The sequence below is a fragment of the Thalassophryne amazonica genome, chromosome 1 (genome assembly GCF_902500255.1).
Source record: "Thalassophryne amazonica chromosome 1, fThaAma1.1, whole genome shotgun sequence".
Taxonomy (NCBI): Eukaryota; Metazoa; Chordata; class Actinopteri; order Batrachoidiformes; family Batrachoididae; genus Thalassophryne; species Thalassophryne amazonica.
The window spans coordinates 5,453,974-5,474,898 of NC_047103.1; the positions used below are offsets into that span (position 1 = coordinate 5,453,974).

A 20,925-nucleotide genomic window follows, 5' to 3' on the forward strand; every position below is an offset into this window, starting at 1 on the left:
ATTGGGACAAAGTGCTTGAATTTTTTTTTTTTTTTTTTTTTTTTTGCCAAAAGCAAAAAGAGGACATATTTTCCACTGAAGTATTGTATCTGCTGTCATGTGCAGGTTAACGTAGATGTTTTGATGTTGCGTTTTCACATAAATCAGAGCAGCAGTTTGAGTTTCAACATTAACAGAAGCATTCAGTATTATATATTATTATATAATATTATATATGTGACGGCACCGAACTGTTGAATATCTTCTGAGTTTGCGATTTGCGCGATGCTGCGACGTTGGACTGTAAACTCTGTGATCAATTAATGTGAGTGCAGAGTTGGAGTGAATATGTGCCATATTTATAACAACCTTTCCAGAGATGATGCTGTGGATTCTTTTTGTTTGGCTTGTGGCCCGTTTTTAAAAAGCTGAGTCATTCCACAACACACACACACACACACACACACAGTTTATTTAGGAAAGATGAAAATGTAAAATTATTCGTTAACATAAACCCCGCTGACTCACTAACGGTGCACTGAGAACATCTTTCAAAAGTGCACAACAACCTGTATTGTCCATTTAGCAGTTTTGCCTTTATGAATATGAATTTGGGGTTTGTCCACCTGAGTGCACAAAATTGAAGTAAAATTCTGAGCACAGTGGGATATCGTGGTGTTTTTGGTTTGTCTTGTACTTTTACGCCTTCTTCTTGTTTCACTGACTCTGTGAACACAAAATGCAAAGAATTTGAATTCTGCAGCAGGTTTTTCATGTTACTGTCTGTTCAGTGTGTGTGTGTGTGTGTGTGTGTGTGTGTGTGTGTGTGTGTGTGGTGCGCACGTCATGGGATCGAACCCTGGTTATTCTGTGCCTCAAACGCTGTCCCCTCTCAAACGAGTGTCTGGTGGTGGTGTTGATCTTTGGCTCTGGAGCTCCTAGACTGTGAACCTGATTTTTATCACTTTGGGTTTAACCAAATGAGTGGAACTGTGACGGCGTGGCGCACGTTATCACAGAATCAAGGATTTGCATCAGATTTGTTTCCATATGGAGCAAGAACAGGACTGTGGCTCAGCTGGTGCAGCGGGTCATTCTTTAATCAAATCTCTAGTGGGTTTGAGTCCTGAGTGCCGAAGTGTCTCTAAGCTCAGTTTTCTGTAGACGAGTCAAAGGATGGACACGTGGACATTGTCCAAATGACCTTTTTGTCTGACTTGTATTTGGTATCTGTGGGTTTTATTTATTCCTTCTTTCCTGATGAGGTCTGTAGATAAAATGGGGAAGAAGGTTCTTAAAGCAGTAAGAAGGTGGCAGAAGATTTGGAGGAAGAGGAGAGACAGATGAGGTGTTTGGTTTTGGCAGCTGGTGCAGTTCTTTTGTCTTCAGTCTTTTTAGTTTGACGTTTATTGCAAAAGTGGATTCTGTCCAGATCTGAGCCCAGTCACAAAGAGCCTCGAGAGCAGCCAAATATCTGCTCTCCACATCTCTGTATATTCTGACACACGCGGTGCCGCTCAGATTCTGTTTTTACTGTCTTACTCATTTCTATGCTTTATATAAGATGTTGTTTGCTAACACCACACTGTTTTCTGTTTGACTCTCTGGTCTCTCCAGGTGAGCCCTGGGCTCCGGACTGAGTGTTAGCCATGTTGGGGCAGTCGGAGCCGACCTCCAGCACCCTGCAGCTGGTGGCCAACGATATGACGGGGATCATGGGCAGGCTGGACACTCGTGAGCTCGACCTGAGTGACGGCGAGTACATTACAGATGGTAACACCTCAGGTGCGTCTCTACGTTCGCACACGTTCGTCTGTAGGTCCTTTGTGCACGTTTGTCTTCTTATGTCTGCTGATCTTCCTCTGCAGAGCAGTATTTGCCTTTCTCTGTCGTTTACAACACGGTGGGATTCAAGGACTCGGATGCCAAAGTCTTTTTGTCGATGCCCATCACTGCCAAAATCCTGGAGATGGAGCGATTCACTGCCCAGGACCGCTTCAGCTCCACTGGCCAGCGGAGCGTCAACAAGGTATGTGGACCCATACACCCCTGGACTGCTGTTTTTGTGAGCAGGTTTTTGCTGCTTTCATGTCTCAGTTGCAGACGTGAGAATTTTTAAGGATGATCTGGATGATGTATTCCTGACTTCTTATAAAGCGTCCGCTTGGCTGCCAAAATACGGCTTAAAATGGGTCTAACTTTGCCTAAAACCCAGGAGCTCCTGCAGCGGGCCCCAAACCTCGGCTGACTTTCACGATGTCTCGGCCCAAATCTGAATTAACGTCACGTCTGCGTCAAAGAGTTACTCGTCCTGGTTGACTTCTCTGTTGTTCTGCATCTAATTTCACATCTTCTCAGGAGTATCAGGTCTAGTTTCCTGTTGGGGTGAAAAGCGGCGGGGATCTTGCGTGTCCCTGTGGTCACTACAGTAACCATGAAGGCCCAACAGGAACCCTGAGCACAAGATGACTAATGGGACTCTGTTGGAACAAGAAGTCCTCACCGGTGGATCAGGCAGAGGAGGTGCCGTTTTGTCACTCGCTGTTTGAAGGCTGCTGCAGGTCCTCAGACCCTGATCCTCTGGGATTTCCCTGCAGTAGGACCAGGCTGAGGATCTGTCAAAGACGGTATTTGTTGATGTGCAATGACATTCCTACATTAAACAAACCCACACAGGTGTCTGTAGATCCACACCTGGATGTAGATATCCTGTCCGGCAGTCGACCAAAAATCAATCATCCCTCACCACCGATGGATTGCCACACTATCAGGTCAGGTCTGGGAGCGTGTGCTGGTGGTGTGCATCACTGCATCCACCCACACCATGGAACCATCTTGGATCCTGAATGGCAACTACTCTTGCAGACAACCAGCTCAAGTGAATGTGGGCGTGTCCTTGACCTTCTCAGTCACTAGTGTCCTCCATGCTGAGACACCCTGTGTCCTGGCATCATGTCCAGAGAAACTCCCCCATGGACTAAATGTGGTGTCTGATGTTCCCTCACAGTGTCAGGATCCTCCTCATGTGAGTCTCACTAGTAAACCGTTCATTGGACACATACTCATTCCAGCAGGACCAAAGATCCTCCACAGAGACCTGGGATCAAAGACATCCAGTCCTCACCTCATGTCACTGGTTAGAGTCCAAGTCTGAAAACCAGACAGTCAGACAGGAAGACACGAGGACCCTAAAGACTTGGCAAAACACCTTTGCCCTCATGACTCCATGAGATCTTCCAGGAATCTCTTGACCTCAAAGGCTAAGGACCCAGAGACATGAATGTCACCACAGAAATAAGTCAATATCTACAGGTTTCTTCATAGTTGTGATTTATCCAGTGGATTGCTTGTTTGTTTTTTGGGTCATTATGAAAATGTGTTGGATACCAAAGTAACTTGAGAGTATTTGTTTTGTGTGTTCAGTCGATGCCGGCGGTGTTTAAGATCAAGATGAAACACGGGGAGTTCACGTGGCTGATCAGGAGGAAGGAGAAACACTTCATGGACCTCCACAAAGAACTGAGGACCTACAAAACCTTCAGGAAGCTGCCGCTGCGCAGGTGAACTCCGATAAGCGTCTCACCTCACTGAACAACAACCTGAATGCAACTCCAACTTAAACCTGGTCTTCTAGACTAGTTTAGTTTTAGGTCTCATTGAGGAAACTCCTCCAAGTGGGACAACTGTGTTTGCTCCTTCCACCCATCCAGCAACATGGTTCCACCAACTGGGTACACAGCATGAAGTTTTGCAAATAACATTGCATCTGTTCACAAAACATAATAAAGTGAACATTACCACTTTTTAAAATCAAAGGTCAAAGATGCAGAAAACACCCCAAAAACTGCTGAAGAACTGAAAGCGTGCACTAAATACTTACCTTAGATATTTAAATGTCCTTTTATTGAGCTGTAGAGCCTAATGGACTGTGTTTATCCTGGACAAAGGCTGCGTGACGTCACCCCTAGGTTTCACAGTGAAGTCATTAATGCATAAAGGGGTGGAGCATGGGTGACTTGGTGTGTGACCAAAGAAGCCTTGACATACCCCTCTCAGCTAAGCTAACAGGCTAACCTCAAATCGTGTCTTTATTAAATCTTATTTTTGGGGACTGTGTGGTGATTTACTTTGTTGTGGACATTAAAAGTTATTAGCCGCTTATTTTCTCAGTAACTGTGCATTAAATGGACACACGGATCAGACGCTGATAAAGGCTCTACAGGAGGCGGAGACACTCGGCTGAACTGCTGTCACTCAAAGGAACCCCACCTCCAATTATATAGAACTTTATGCCTTAAAATGCTTTAAACTGAGAAGTTAGAAAAAATTCCCCCGTACAGTTGTCATGGAGGAGGAAACTATCTATAGAGACCAAAACCGTTTTTTGTACCAGGCTGTAAACATGTTTATTTCTGCTTTAAAGTTAGACATTTTAACCTAGACTCCTCTGGAAATGTGCTCTGTTTTGGGGCCAGCCTCGAGTGGTCTGTCGGAACTGCAACTTTTTTTCTTCTGCTGGACTTCAGGTGAAACCATCAAAGGTTGCCTCTTGGGGAAAACTCAGTTTAAAAAGCATTTATCTAGTTAAACTCGGCCGCAGCCTTTAATCACAGCTGGTCAGGACTCAAGCTAATCAAGAATTATGCCTGCTTCTCACTAAACGAATTTCAAGTGTGTTGAGTTTGCTTTGCTGAACTATTGGGGTGTGTGTGTGTGTGTGTGTGTGTGTGTGTGTATACTTACACCGACTATCATCCTTATTTCTTCTGTGGAGGATCCCCCCCCCCCCAAACTGTTGCTTGTAGCTTACTGGCGGTCAGCTGACAGCGCTTGCTGTAAACTACACATTGAGTTGGACTCATTACAAATATAGAAATAGAGTCCTAATGTAAAACTACGCCTGGACTTGCCATCTGAACCAATAACTTTTTTATACTATAACTGGTGCATGCAGCTTACTGGCGGTCAGCTGACAGCCCCGCCCGTAAACTACATAGTTGAGTTAATCATGTTACACACACACATAATTGCACAGACTTACCATCTGAACCAACAGCTTTTTGGTGGTTTATTTTCATAATCTGGATCTTGTGTGCCAGTAGATCCTGAATGAGTTAATAGGAGACACTTGACTCGGGACTTGAAAACTGGTTTGAGAACCTCTGCTGTAGGTCACAATGCTTTGTGAGACCAGAATATTGTCCTGTTGTAACTGGCTAGCAGATAAGTTACTTTTAATCACTGGCTGAATTGGCTAAAAAAAATCTGTTTTTCATGTCTGGGACTCCTGAACCTCAAAATGTTTACAGCGCATGTGACAAATAGGTGTTACAAACCAACTGTAGAGCAACACTTGAACACTGACGTGGTTAATGTCACTAAAAGGAAAGTCCAGGTGTTTGTAAGGAGTTACATTTGGTGTTTGGTCATTTCTCTTCCAGAATGTTTCACTTTCTGTTGCTTCAATATGTAGTTAAATTTTTCCAAACGCAGTTGCTTAGTTGAATTGCTAATGACGGGATTTGAACCTGCACCTTTTGTCTTTGCAGTCACTCGGTGAGGAGACACAGTGAGATGAGTGAGGGAAGACAGATGCCAGACCTCCCCAGAGGAGGCAACGATGAGCTGGTCAGGGCTGATATTATGTCCAGTCGGAAGGTGCGCATCAGCTGTCAATCACTCAGCTGTCAGTCAATCACCCGCTGAGCCACAAACTGGTCCTTTACTTTGAAGGTTCCGACAAGCTGATGTGATGTTTGTGTTTCAGAAACAACTGGAAGATTACTTGAATAGGCTGCTCAAGATGCCGCTGTACAGGAACTACCACGCGACGGTAAGATGCATTTTTAGAAACTTTGTGCAAAACAATGGGGGTTTTAGTCGTTACCAGGGCAACGGCAGCTTAACTGTCAAAACAGACAGTATGAAGTCAGGCAGGGGACGGCGACTTGTCCATGGACAAGGTTGATGTTGTTGTGTGTTTTTTTTGTTTGTTTTTTTTTTTAATGCCCCCAGGCTCTTACATAAAACAAAAACCCTGAAATGATAATAGTTGAGAAAAATCACATTCTTTAATTTTAAAATGAAAGTAAATCTTTGCTCTTGATCTAGATTAAATAAAACTATAAAATGCTACATAACTATTCACCAGCTTTAAAAAATAACATTCTAAACATTCACATAAATATTATTATTGAGGATTGTTACAGTAATATCAGTTTGCATATTTCAATTATGTCAATTTATTTTATTCAATCATGAAGAAATGTGAAGACCATATATTATATCTGATAAGAGCAAGGCGGTGAGGGAAGCCACCAAAACCTTCATGACCACCCTGAATGAGCTTCAGTGGCTGTAATTGGAGGGACTGTGTATGTTTTCCTGTTGGTCCACCAGCCACAACTTCACAGTAGAGAAATTTATAGATTTTTAAAATATGGAAGAAATTGAGGCAGAAAGTAAGAGACTTGAGCCAAGATTTCATGAGTTCTTTAAAGACGGAGGTGGTGGTTAGTTTTTATGGACATTGAACAAAGTAAATATATTCTGCAGGAATGCTGCTTGTTCCAAGGAAATTGACTCTCAGCAGCTGGATTTTTACAGCAGTGTTCCCATTCACCCTGTTGATGTATCCCATAATCCCTTGCGCGCCAGAGAGTCACTGCAGTCAAAACAACATAGAGAATCCACATGATGACAATTGTAAATGAATATTATACTACAAAAATGTAATTTTTTTTATGCTTTTCGTCACGTTAATAAGAGACTGCTGCATGATACCCTTAAATCTTGCTAAAACAATTATAACAAATAATCCGTGTCTGCTACGTTTAATATGCATGGAATTTAATAAACACAAACTGAATTTCAGACATATTATATATATTAGTCTGGAACAAAGAGGACAAACAGTGTTGAAAAGACCAATAAGATGTTAAAGTGCAAACTTCACTTTCCCCCAGAACGACATGAACAGGAAGCGATTGTAGCTCACAGCAGCTCCCATTGAAAATAACGGAGAGACAAACTGTGATTCTCACATGTTTACATAAAATAAACGCAATAACAACGTCTGTAAACCCAGAGAATATATTCACGAGAGTTTTAGGCACAATATAAAAATAGTTTTATGTTGCGATGTTAATTGTGTTGTCTGTGTGCAGCGGTTAAAGTGCAGCATGATCAGAGCGTCTCAATGCAGTTCTCAATGTTACTGAGATCTCGCAGCGCGGCGACCTCTCTGAGGTTTGGCGGGATTTGAAACATCAATAGCGCGAATACTGGAGAAATTCTGAATGTTTGTCTCTCTTTCAGATGGAGTTCATTGACGTCAGCCAGCTCTCGTTTATCCACGACCTGGGACCAAAAGGCCTGTAAGGACACGCTCAAAATGAATTCTTAACTTCACACTTTTTCATTCTTTAACAAGCAAACAGAAGCTGGTTTGAGTAATATTTTAAACTGTAAACTGATTGAGCATATTTTAAAGAATTAAAACCTTTCACTGGTAAAGCAAAGAATTTTCTAATGCATTAATTAAATATTGTCGACTGTTTCTTAGAATTCTAGTTATTGTTGTTGTGACTTTGTGTTTGTCGTCTTTTAAAGGGAAGGAATGGTGCTGAAACGATCTGGTGGCCATCGAATCCCCGGCTTGAACTGCTGCGGACGCAGAAGGATGTGCTACCTCTGGTCCAAACGGTCAGTAAGCAGCATTTGGCTAATTCATTACAGTCAGTGGATTTTTCTTGACTTCTAAATATTCATGAATTCAGGCTTATTTTCATTAATAATCCATTTTGATTTTGCTAAAAAAAAAAATTTACAGACTGAAGTAGTTGTGGCTAAAATAAGGCTTGCTAGCACGTGTTCTGGCAAAGTTAAAAACTGTTCATTTAAAACAGGTTTGTATAACATTAGTCAAAAAAAATAAATTCTTGCATCAACTTTGAGAACTGATTTCAGGTCATTTTGAGGTGTTGAATCTGAATCTGAGCTCAGATTTCTTCTGTTCCATCAGGGTTTTTTTTGCAGTCTACATGTTGCGTATTGATGGATTACGCAAAAGTCATTCCTTCACTCACGGGTTTGATGCCACTAATCCTGCACTAAAAGCATAGTTATTAAACCAGGTTCACAAAATGTGAACAAGAGCCGTAATATGGTTTATGGCTCTGAAGACGTGTGCGAGACGGCAGCTTTTACTTCAATGCTTGATACGAGAAATATGTTTTCATATCTCAAAAACATCATGTGATTGGATAAAACTAACGCCAGATTTGGATTCAGCGCCCCCAAATGACCCAAAATCTGTTGAAAAACTACATGCAAGAAAAATTGTGTTGACCACTGTGATTTAAAGGGTGTTGTGCTAAAAAAAAAAGTGGACAGTAAAAATTATTTTTCTCCAACTATTTAACTTGTGATCCTATTACTGAGCTGGCTAACTAACCTCACCCAGGTGAAAAATGGAGGAAGAGTTCACGAGTCTGAAGGTTCACTAGTCTGTGTGTGTTTTTACTCCAAATGAAGCCAAACATCACTTCAATTCACAGTCACCTGTGAAGGTTAGATAATTGCTGTTTCAATTAGCTGCCAAAGTCTTAATTACAGAATATTGACATTTACATTGTACGGTGCATCTTTATAACCAAAAAACAAAGTGGCGTGTTTTTTGTTTTTTTTTTGTTTGTTTTTTTTTACTTAAAGTAACATTCACTCTCACATCACAGATGAAAGAAACATCTTTTTAATTGAAAAAAAAAAGCATATGTAAGTGTACAGCTCATAGTGCAGCCGACTGAAACCTGACATCAAAATATATTCATTTATTGACCTGAACCTTCGGACTCGTGGGATGTTCCTGAAAAGTGGCTTGTTAGATCAGCTAGCTTGGCTAGCTAACATGTAGTAGTTGGTTTAAACATGAGCTTGTTCAGGTAGTTTCTGAGTTAAAGTATTTTGCTAATATATATTCATCAGGTACTGTTAGAATGCTACACATTTAATGCTTTTCCTAAGTAATTTAATGTAGTTTTGTCAGATAATTGATTGTGATTAGCTCTGTTAGCATAACTGCTAATGCAGTCAGTGTATTTGATGTAATTTTTTTTTTTTATCTTACTGTTGAAAATAATTTTCATAAAGTTTTCCAGCAAGTTCCTTGAAAGGTAAAAAATTTTTTTTGTGGTGATGATAATTAATAAAGATAATTAATTTTTAGAGATAATTGTTTGTTTGTTTGTTTAGGATCACAGTAATGGTCATTGAGTCTGTCATCAACATGATGCCGTTTTTAAAGTGAGCAAAACTCTGTGTGTGTGTGTGTGTGTGTGTGTGTGTGTAGTTGGCTGGTGGTGAAGGACTCGTTCCTGCTGTACATGAAGCCGGACTCGGGTGCGATCTCCTTCGTGATGCTGGCGGACAAAGAGTTCAGTATCAAGATGGATTCCAGAGACACGGAGACCAAACACGGCGTCCGGATCGATAATCTGTCCAGGTCTGATGTCCTCTTTAAAAGTGTTTGTTTTTGACTCATAGTTTCTTCTGTTTAATGGATGTTTTGGTATCGACGGTCACCTGTAAGTAGTGACATCACATACACAAATCGCCTCAAATTAAAGTTATTATGGTCATACTTTGATACAAAATTTAAAGTTTCATTTCAAAACTCTGCTTTTGAATTTCATCAGAACGATACGTTGGCCTTAGCTCACTTTAGAATCTGCTGCGAGAGGAAGCACCCCGACCCCAAAAGTGATGCAGACATCTGGTTGGCTCTACTTCAATGTTCTGAGGTCAAAATACAAACTCTGGGATAGTTGTGTTTTTGTGGCAGCTGAACCCAGACTGTGGAACAAGTGACCTCCTGATTTACATGCCGTTTCTGACCCAACACTTCTTAAATCAAACCTCAAGACTTAATTAAGCTGGTTTTTAACACCTGGTGGCGCTGTGACATGTTTTGTATTTATGTTCCGTTTTAACTCTGTTGTTTGTTTTATTTTTGTGAATTCTTGATTTTTGGTTTTGCTATTAAACACTTTGGACACCGTCTGGCTGCTGTAAAGGACTTTAGAAATAAATCTTGATTGCTTGATTGACCTGAAGTCCACACGAACTCTTCCCAGAATAAATAAAGATATAAAAGCTGCGGTTTTCGGTTACTAGGTAACAGTACCCACGAGTAAGATGATGCTAAGAGATATGGCACACATGTCGGGCGAGTACAGCTCCAATAAAGATGCAGTCACCTTTTGGGGGGATTCAGTTTCTTGATAAACACAATTTAACACCTGGTTGGAATCTCATCTTTACTGGAATGACTGACCTGTGCTAAGACAGTTTCAGAAACCACTGGCCATATTTTCCAGATTATATATCTCAGTGGGGTCACATGTATCCAAAAATGCATCATGCAGAAGGGAAAAAAAATTAATTTATTTTTTCTTAGTACAACTTCTTCATGCAACAAGAAGCAAAATGTATTTAATTAGTACATTACAGTGGTGAAAATAAGTATTTGACCCCTTGTCAGTTTTGCAGGTTTTCCCACCTACAAAGATTGGAGAGGTCTGTAATTTTAATCGTAGGTACACTTCAACTGTGAGAAACAGAATCTAAAGAAAATCACATTATATGATTTTTAAATAATTTATTTGCATTTTATTGCATAAAATAAGTATTTGACCCCCTAGAAAAACAGAGCTTAACAATTGGTACAGAAACATTTGTCTGCCATTACAGAGGTCAGACGCTTCATGTAGTTTTTCACCAGGTTTGCACACACTAAAATAGGGATTTTGGTCCACTCCTCCACACAGATCTTCTCTAGATCTTTCAGCTTTGGAGTTTCAGCTCCCTCCAAAGATTTTCTATTGAGTTCAGGTTTGGAGACTGGCCAGGCCACTCCAGGACTTTGAAATGCTTCTTACGGAGCCCCTCCTTAGTTGCCCTGGCTGTGTGTTTAGGGTCATTGTCATGCTGAAGACCCAGCCATGACCCATCTTCAATGCTCTTACTGAGGGAAGGAGGTTGTTTGCCAAAATCTCGCAATACCATCCTTACTTTGGTATCCATCCTCCCTTCAATACGGTGCAGTCGTCCTGTCCCCTTTGCAGAAGAGCACACCCAGAGTATGATGATTCCACCCCCATGCTTCACGGTTGGGATGGTTTTCTTGGGGTTGTTCTCATCCTCTAAACATAAGTGGAGTTGATTCCAAAAAGCTCTATTCTGGTCTCATCTGACCACATGACCTTCTCCCATGCCTCCTCTGGATCATCCAGATGGTCACTGGTGAACTTCAAATGGGCCTGGACATGTGCTGGCTTGAGCAGGGGGACCTTGCTGCCCTGCAGGATTTTAAACCATGACAGCATCATGTGTTACTAATGTAATCTTTGGATGCTGTAGCTCCTTTGAAAAAGAGAGCTTTAAATCAGAAGTGCCTGACTCAGTGGTATAACTCACAAACTCGCAGCTTAAAGCAGATAACCCGTAAGTTGGAGAGGAAATGGCGTCTCACTAATTTAGAAGATCTTCACTTAGCCTGGAAAAAGAGTCTGTTGCTCTATAAAAAAAGCCCTCCGTAAAGCTAGGACATCTTACTACTCATCACTAATTGAAGAAAATAAGAACCCCAGGTTTCTTTTCAGCACTGTAGCCAGGCTGACAGTGTCAGAGCTCTATTGAGCCGAGTATTCCTTTCTTTGCTAATAAAATTTTAGCTATTAGAGAAAAAATTACTCATAACCATCCCAAAGACGTATCGTTATCTTTGGCTGCTTTCAGTGATGCCGGTATTTGGTTAGACTCTTTCTCTCCGATTGTTCTGAGTTATTTTCATTAGTTACTTCATCCAAACCATCAACATGTCTATTAGACCCCATTCCTACCAGGCTGCTCAAGGAAGCCCTACCATTAATTAATGCTTCGATCTTAAATATGATCAATCTATCTTTATTAGTTGGCTATGTACCACAGGCTTTTAAGGTGGCAGTAATTAAACTATTACTTAAAAAGCCATCACTTGATCCAGCTATCTTAGCTAATTATAGGCCAATCTCCAACCTTCCTTTTCTCTCAAAAATTCTTGAAAGGGTAGTTGTAAAACAGCTAACTGATCATCTGCAGAGTAATGGTCTATTTGAAGAGTTTCAGTCAGGTTTTAGAATTCATCATAGTACAGAAACAGCATTAGTGAAGGTTACAAATGATCTTCTTATGGCCTCAGACAATGGACTCATCTCTGTGCTTGTTCTGTTAGACCTCAGTGCTGCTTTTGATACTGTTGACCATAAAATTTTATTACAGAGATTAGAGCATGGTATTAAAGGCACTGCGCTGCGGTGGTTTGAATCATATTTATCTAATAGATTACAATTTGTTCATGTAAATGGGGAGTCTTCTTCACAGACTAAGGTTAATTATGGAGTTCCACAAGGTTCTGTGCTAGGACCAATTTTATTCACTTAATACATGTTTCCCTTAGGCAGTATTATTAGACGGCATTGCTTAAATTTTCATTGTTACGCAGATGATACCCAGCTTTATCTATCCATGAAGCCAGAGGACACACACCAATTAGCTAAACTGCAGGATTGTCTTACAGACATAAAGACATGGATGACCTCTAATTTCCTGCTTTTAAACTCAGATAAAACTGAAGTTATTGTACTTGGCCCCACAAATCTTAGAAACATGGTGTCTAACCAGATCCTTACTCTGGATGGCATTACCCTGACCTCTAGTAATACTGTGAGAAATCTTGGAGTCATTTTTGATCAGGATATGTCATTCAATGCGCATATTAAACAAATATGTAGGACTGCTTTTTTGCATTTGCGCAATATCTCTAAAATTAGAAAGGTCTTGTCTCAGAGTGATGCTGAAAAACTAATTCATGCATTTATTTCCTCTAGACTGGACTATTGTAATTCATTATTATCAGGTTGTCCTAAAAGTTCCCTGAAAAGCCTTCAGTTAATTAAAAATGCTGCAGCTAGAGTACTGACAGGGACTAGAAGGAGAGAGCATATCTCACCCATATTGGCCTCTCTTCATTGGCTTCCTGTTAATTCTAGAATAGAATTTAAAATTCTTCTTCTTACTTATAAGGTTTTGAATAATCAGGTCCCATCTTATCTTAGGGACCTCATAGTACCATATCACCCCAACAGAGCGCTTCGCTCTCAGACTGCAGGCTTACTTGTAGTTCCTAGGGTTTGTAAGAGTAGAATGGGAGGCAGAGCCTTCAGCTTTCAGGCTCCTCTCCTGTGGAACCAGCTCCCAATTCAGATCAGGGAGACAGACACCCTCTCTACTTTTAAGATTAGGCTTAAAACTTTCCTTTTTGCTAAAGCTTATAGTTAGGGCTGGATCAGGTGACCCTGAACCATCCCTTAGTTATGCTGCTATAGACTTAGACTGCTGGGGGGTTCCCATGATGCACTGAGTGTTTCTTTCTCTTTTTGCTCTGTATGCACCACTCTGCATTTAATCATTAGTGACTGATCTCTGCTGCCCTTCACAGCATGTCTTTTTCCTGGTTCTCTCCCTCAGCCCCAACCAGTCCCAGCAGAAGACTGCCCCTCCCTGAGCCTGGTTCTGCTGGAGGTTTCTTCCTGTTAAAAGGGAGTTTTTCCTTCCCACTGTTGCCAAGTGCTTACTCACAGGGGGTCGTTTTGACCGTTGGGGTTTTTCTGTTATTGTTGTATGGCTTTGCCTTACAATATAAAGCGCCTTGGGGCAACTGTTTGTTGTGATTTGGCGCTATATAAATAAAATTGATTTGATTTGATTTAATCTTTGTGACTGGATGTGCTGAGAGAGGACATGCAGGTGGTTGGTGTGACAGAGGAAGATACAGAGGACAGGGTGAGATGGAAACGATTGATCTGCTGTGGCGACCCCTAACGGGAACAGCCGAAAGACAAAGAAGAAGAAGACTGTGGTCCCAGCTCTCTTCAGGTCATTGACCAGGTCCTCCTTTAATTTAATTAGCTTATAATGCGCCAAATCATAGCAGAAGCCGTCTCAAGGCGCCTTACATAAAACAAGTCAACATAAAATTGAATAAATAATTAAAAATGAATAAAAAAAATACATAAATAAATAAATAAATACAGAAGTAAAAGAATAAAACAAATAAAAATAAAAACTTCATAAGAAAGAGAATAAAAATAGGTTTTGAGTCTTGACTTAAAAATGTCCACGGACTCAGACTGCCTCACGGTCGCAGGAAGACTTCCACAGGTTGGGTGCACGATACGTAAAGGCTCTTTGACCTGCTGACTTCTTCTTTACCCTGGGAACACAGAGAAGTCCCGCATCCTGCAACCGCAAAGCCCGGGCCGGCACGTAGAGTTCCACCAGATCAGCCAGATAAGATGGCGCCAGTCCATGAACAACCTTATAAGTCAATAACAAAACCTTAAAATCTGCTCTCACAGAGACAGGGAGCCAGTGCAAAGATGCCAAAATGGGTGTGATATGTTCAGACCTTCTGCTACGTGTCAGAGGTCTGGCGGCAGCGTTCTGAACCAGCTGAAGAACAACCTTTGTAGTTCTGGGCTTTCTCAGAATCATCCTTACCCCACAAAGTGAGATCTTGCATGGAATCCCAGACCGAGGGAGATTGACAGTCATCTTGTGTTTCTTCCACTTTCTAATAAATAATCATAACAGTTGTTGTCTTCTACAACCCCTGGCAAAAATTATGGAATCACCGGCCTCAGAAGATGTTCATTCAGTTGTTTAATTTTGTAGAAAAAAAGCAGATCACAGACATGACACAAAACTAAAGTCATTTTAAATGGCAACTTTCTGGCTTTAAGAAACACTATAAGAAATCAGGAAAAAAAATTGTGGCAGTCAGTAACGGTTACTTTTTTAGACCAAGCAGAGGGAAAAAATATGGAATCACTCAATTCTGAGGAACAAATTATGGAATCACCCTGTAAATTTTCATCCCCAAAACTAACACCTGCATGAAATCAGATCTGCTCGTTAGTCTGCATCTAAAAAGGAGTGATCACACCTTGGAGAGCTGTTGCACCAAGTGGACTGACATGAATCATGGCTCCAACACGAGAGATGTCAATTGAAACAAAGGAGAGGATGATCAAACTCTTAAAAGAGGGTAAATCATCACGCAATGTTGCAAAAGATGTTGGTTGTTCAGTCAGCTGTGTCTAAACTCGACCAAATACAATTAACATGGGAAGGTTGTTAAAGGCAAACATACTGGTAGACCAAGAAAGACATCAAAGCGTCAAGACAGAAAACTTAAAGCAATATGTCTCAAAAATCGAAAATGCACAACAAAACAAATGGGAGGAAACTGGAGTCAACGTCTGTGACCGAACTGTAAGAAACCGCCTAATGGAAATGGGCTTTACATACAGAAAAGCTAAACGAAAGCCATCATTAACACCTAAACAGAAAAAAACAAGGTTACAATGGGCTAAGGAAAAGCAATCGTGGACTGTGGATGACTGGATGAAAGTCATATTCAGTGATGAATCTCAAATCTGCATTGGGCAAGGTGATGATGCTGGAACCTTTGTTTGGTGCTGTTCCAATGAGATTTATAAAGATGACTGCCTGAAGAGAACATGTAAATTTCCACAATCATTGATGATATGGGGCTGCATGTCAGGTAAAGGCACTGGGGAGATGGCTGTCATTACATCATCAATAAATGCACAAGTTTACGTTGATATTTTGGACACTTTTCTTATCCCATCAGTTGAAAGGATGTTTGGGGATGATGAAATCATTTTTCAAGATAATGCATCTTGCCATAGAGCAAAAGCTGTGAAAACATTCCTTGCAAAAAGACACATAGGGTCAATGTCATGGCCTGCAAATAGTCTGGATCTTAATCCAATTGAAAATCTTTGGTGAAAGTTGAAGAAAATGGTCCATGACAAGGCTCCAACCTGCAAAGCTGATCTGGCAACAGCAATCAGAGAAAGTTGGAGCCAGATTGATGAAGAGTACTGTTTATCACTCATTAAGTCCATGCCTCAGAGACTGCAAGCTGTTATAAAAGCCAGAGGTAGTGCAACAAAATACTAGTGATGTGTTGGAGCGTTCTTTTGTTTTTCATGATTACATAATTTTTTCCTCAGAATTGAGTGATTCCATATTTTTTTCCTCTGCTTGGTCTAAAAAAGTAACCGTTACTGACTGCCACAATTTTTTTTTTTTTTCCTGATTTCTTACAGTGTTTCTTAAAGCCAGAAAGTTGCCATTTGAAATGACTTTAGTTTTGTGTCATGTCTGTGATCTGCTTTTTTCTACAAAATTAAACAACTGAATGAACATCCTCCGAGGCCGGTGATTCCATCATTTTTGCCAGGGGTTGTACCAAGCTGCTTGCCTGTTGTCCTGTAGTCCATCCTTGTGCAGGTCTACAGTTTTGTCCCTGGTGTCCTTAGACAGCTCTTTGGTCTTGGCTATGGTGGACAGGTTGGAGTGTGATTGACTGTGTGAACAGGTGTCTTGTATACAGGTAACAAGTTCAAACAGGTGCAATTAATACAGGTAAAGAGTGCAGAATAAGAGGGCTTCTTAAAGAAAAATTAACAGGTCTATGTGAGCCAGAGTTCTTGCTGGTTGGGAGGGGGTCAAATGCTTATTTTATGCAATAAAATGCAAATTAATTATTTAAAAATCATACAATGTGATTTTCTGGATTTTTTTTTCTTTCTTTTTTTTTTAGATTCTGTCTCACAGTTGAAGTGTACCTACGATAAAAATTACAGACCTCTACATTCTTTGTAGGTGGGAAAACTTGCAAAACTGACAAGGGATCAAATACGTATTTAACAAGCAGAATCCAGCGGGTTAATTATTTTTGTGTGTGACACAAAGAGCTCAAAGTAAACCGCTTATTGCCGCTAAACAAATGAAAACCTCTGTTTGGTGCTAAATGTGTAAATGTTTTTTTTTATTAAATGTAATTGAACATTTTATAACAATTAGCCTTACCTTAGCCTAGCTGTCCTTTTCATTGCTGCTCTGGCTGTCCCGCAAAGTGCAAGCAAGTGAAGTACTGTGATTTATGACAGTTGTTCAATCCTTTTATTTAAGATTGTGGTCTTTAAGTTTGAGAGCATGATTTATTAATTTCTGTCATTCTAAGACTCTGCATGTCCTTCTCATTCAGATTTTCTTATTACAGACACGTATATTTACTTGTCTATGTGTAGAGCGTGCAGAGTATGCACGTATCAGCCCCCTCATGCAGTTCATGTGATTATGAATCGATTGTTTCCTGGAGCCCAGTTTTATTTTTATGCAAACCCACTTTGTTGTTGTTTGTGTTCAGGTCTCTGGTCCTGAAGTGCAACAGCTTCAGACACGCCCGCTGGTGGGGTCAGTCCATCGAAGGCTTCATCCAGAAACATGGCTCCGCCTTTCTCACTGACCACCGCTTTGGCTCTTTCGCCAGGCAGGAAGAGAACATTCTCGCAAAATGGTAACCATAGCAACCAACCTTTCCACAATAATGACATGGTCGCATTTCTTATTCACGGGCAGCCATCTGTTAATCGTTCTCCCTTTTCAGCACAGGATTTCTTGGATTATTTTGAGAAGAAAATAGAAGATATTAGGCTGAGCATATCTCAGCACGCCTCGGTCCAGCCATTAAAACCTGCTATGGAGGTGGGCGCTACCATTGAGGTGTTACCTAGATTGACAGAATTTAATAGTATTTCATTGGGTGTGCTGACGAAACTTGTGACGTCTACAAAAAGCACGACCTGTTTATTTGATCCCATACCAACAAAATTGTTTAAGGACCTGTGGCCCATTCTTGGGCCGACTGTGCTGGAAATTATTAATCTGTCATTAACCTCTGGATCTTTTCCTAAAAGTTTTAAATCAGCAGTGATTAAACTATTACTTAAGAAATCTAATCTTGACCCTAGTGTATTGAAAAATTACAGGCCGATATCAAATCTATCATTCTGTTCCAAAATTTTAGAAAAGGTGGTTTCACGGCAGCTCATAGACCACCTTACTGAGAATGATCTTTTTGAGCCGCTGCAGTCTGCTTTTAGGAAATAACACTCCACAGAGACAGCGCTCACTAAAGTTGTGAATGATCTTCTGCGAGCAGTGGATTTAGACACCACTACGGTATTGGTGTTGTTAGATCTTAGTGCTGCGTTTGATACCGTGGATCATCATATTTTGCTCGATAGGTTGGAGAATTTTTTGGGGATTACTGGAAGTGCCCTTGCCTGGTTGACGTCATATCTGTCCAGTCGTTCTCAATATGTCTTGTATAATGGCACTACCTCTGACCTTGCTGACCTGAGATTTGGGGTTCCACAGGGATCTGTTTTAGGCCCCTTGCTTTTCTCCCTGTATGTGGCACCCCTTGGGCGTATACTGCGGAATTTTGGGATTGCCTTTCATTGTTATGCTGATGATACTCAGTTGTACATGCCGATAACTGCAGGAAATCTCACTCCCATAAAATCCCTGGAGGACTGTCTTCTATCAGTGAGAAGTTGGATGTCTAGTAACTTCCTACTTTTAAACTTTGATAAGACTGAAATGATGGTTCTTCGTCCAGCGAGACATCGGCATCAGTTTGACCAGCTGGCACTCAGCCTGGGTTCCTGTGTCATACATCATACGGACAAAATGAGGAACCTTGTGGTAATTTTTGATCCCACGTTGTCTTTTGACCTCCACATCAGGGATGTTACTAGGACTGCTTTTTTCCATCTGAGAAATATAGCGAGGATCCGCCCCATCCTGTCCATGGCTGATGCTGAGACCCTGATTCATGCTTTTGTTTCTTGTAGACTAGATTATTGTAATGTTATATTTTCAGGGTTACCACAGTCCAGCATTAGGGGTCTTCAGCTGGTTCAGAACGCTGCCGCCAGACTTCTGACACGTAACAGAAGGTCTGAACATATCACACCCATTTTGGCATCTTTGCACTTGCTCCCTGTCTCTGTGAGAGAGAGAAGTCAGCAGGTCAAAGAGCCTTTTGTATCGTGCACCCACCCTGTGGAAAAGTCTTCCTGCGACCGTGAGGCAGTCTGAGTCCGTGGACATTTTTAAGTCAAGACTCAAAACCTATTTTTATTCTCTTTCTTATGGATAGTTTTTATTTTTATTTGTTTTATTCTTTTACTTCTGTTTTTATTTATGTATTTGAAATTTTTATTCATTTTTAATTATTTATTCAATTTTATGTTGACTTGTTTTATGTAAGGAGCCTTGAGACAGCTTCTGCTGTGATTTGGTGCATTATAAGCTAATTAAATGTAACACGACACATCATGTCTAGGTGTTTTAGTTGTGTTTTTTTTTTTTTATTGATGTCTGTACATATTTGCTGTGTTCAGGCACATAAAGGAAAATATGTTTTTATGTAGTGCATGTTTTGCATTACAGGCATGAGTGTCAAAACTGTGGCTTTTTTTTTTAAGCGGAACTTCAAAAAGCCAGAATTAAAAATAAATAAATAAATTGGAGTAAAAGATTTCAGTTTTATTTTGACATGATGATGAAATATGGGAGGAGTCAAGTCAACATGCTCGCAGTTTCTGTGACACTTATTACCCATAATTCCCTGTGATGTTTACTTTTCCTGCGCCTGTCTGTTTCCTCTGTTACTAATTAATCTCATTTTTTATAGTCATTAATCATGTTGTTACTAAAAAAAGAAAAGACTTTTCAGAGTATTTGTTTTGGCCAAACAAAAGCCGGAATCCAAAAATCTAAACTCGACAGTAATACAAACTACTGTCATTTTAAATCCAGTTAATCCAGTTTAAGGCTGCCAGGAACTGGATCAGAGGTCTTTAAATCCAGTTGCAGAAAAAGCAGAAGTTTTAAAGCCATTTCTGTTGATGGAAAAAAGCAAATTAAATATAGTCAGATTAAAGATAATTTGCTGTTGGTTTGGAGAAATAAACAAGTGTGTTAAACCCATAATTGAAACATTCAGAGGGTTTAAAGGTCATTTATCTGAGACTGGTGTTCAAAACCATGTTATTTATAATAATTAACTGTACAAAGTCAAATCTTCTCATTTGAAATTTTCAAAAAAAATGGTCTCCTGAAACTGGGGTTTTGATCACACATATTTTATTTGTTAGGTATTTGTGTTTTGTAGATAAGTTGTGAAGAAAACTACAGTAAAACTCACAAATAAAACAATCATCAACCTCCACGCCAACTTTACAATATGTACAATTTCCCCCAAAATTGCGGGTCATTTGAGTGTCTATTTCTGATTCTGTGTTGTGAAGTTGGTCATATTTGTGGACTCTTTTGCCAAACGTATTTGATCCAAGATCGAAATCAGGTGCACTGCAAACACTATTAAAATATGACGGGAGAGGAAGGAGTGAAACCAGAAAAGTGAGAAATCACAGTCTCAGATTTCACAGGTGCGCTGGTTCACAGCCACACAGAGGGCTCTGATCTAAAGTGGTTTGGTTTGTCACACCCAGGAATATGTGTGAAACCCAACACCGTGTTACAGTGCAGGAAACAAGCAGCGTTTTGTTAACAATCACTGGCCTTGAATTACGCCCTGCCTCCTTTAGGTCCCGTGTCTGAGCACGGTTTTGTTGCAGCAGTATGTCTCATGGCTCATTCGCTACTTTGCTAACTTCTTATAATACTGCTAATAATATACTTGTATAATAATAATAATACTACTAATAACTTCATATCTTTATGTTGTGTGCCATGATGCACACTGTCCTTCTGCTTATCACACAACACAGACAGAAGACAGTTTTACTTTTACACATACCGTTTAATACAACGTGTGCACTCACTGCAGATAAGTCTAAATGCAACATTTTTCAATTCAAGCTTATCAGTTTCAAACATTTCAAAACAAATTTTTGAATCTCAGATTTTGTAGAAAGAATTCAAGCTTCTTTATATTAA

General features: G+C 40.3%; 1 protein-coding gene across 1 annotated transcript in view; it reads left to right on the top strand.

The window, feature by feature from the left end:
• pld1b (phospholipase D1b) overlaps positions 1–20,925 on the top strand; it is a 132,605-nt gene that overhangs the window by 78,559 nt on the left and 33,121 nt on the right. Inside the window, 9 exon segments of the mRNA XM_034188094.1 lie at positions 1,597–1,764; positions 1,848–2,008; positions 3,403–3,539; positions 5,529–5,637; positions 5,747–5,812; positions 7,297–7,355; positions 7,591–7,683; positions 9,329–9,481; positions 17,321–17,470. Coding sequence (XP_034043985.1) covers positions 1,629–1,764; positions 1,848–2,008; positions 3,403–3,539; positions 5,529–5,637; positions 5,747–5,812; positions 7,297–7,355; positions 7,591–7,683; positions 9,329–9,481; positions 17,321–17,470 — 1,064 coding nt within the window. The 5' untranslated portion in view covers positions 1,597–1,628.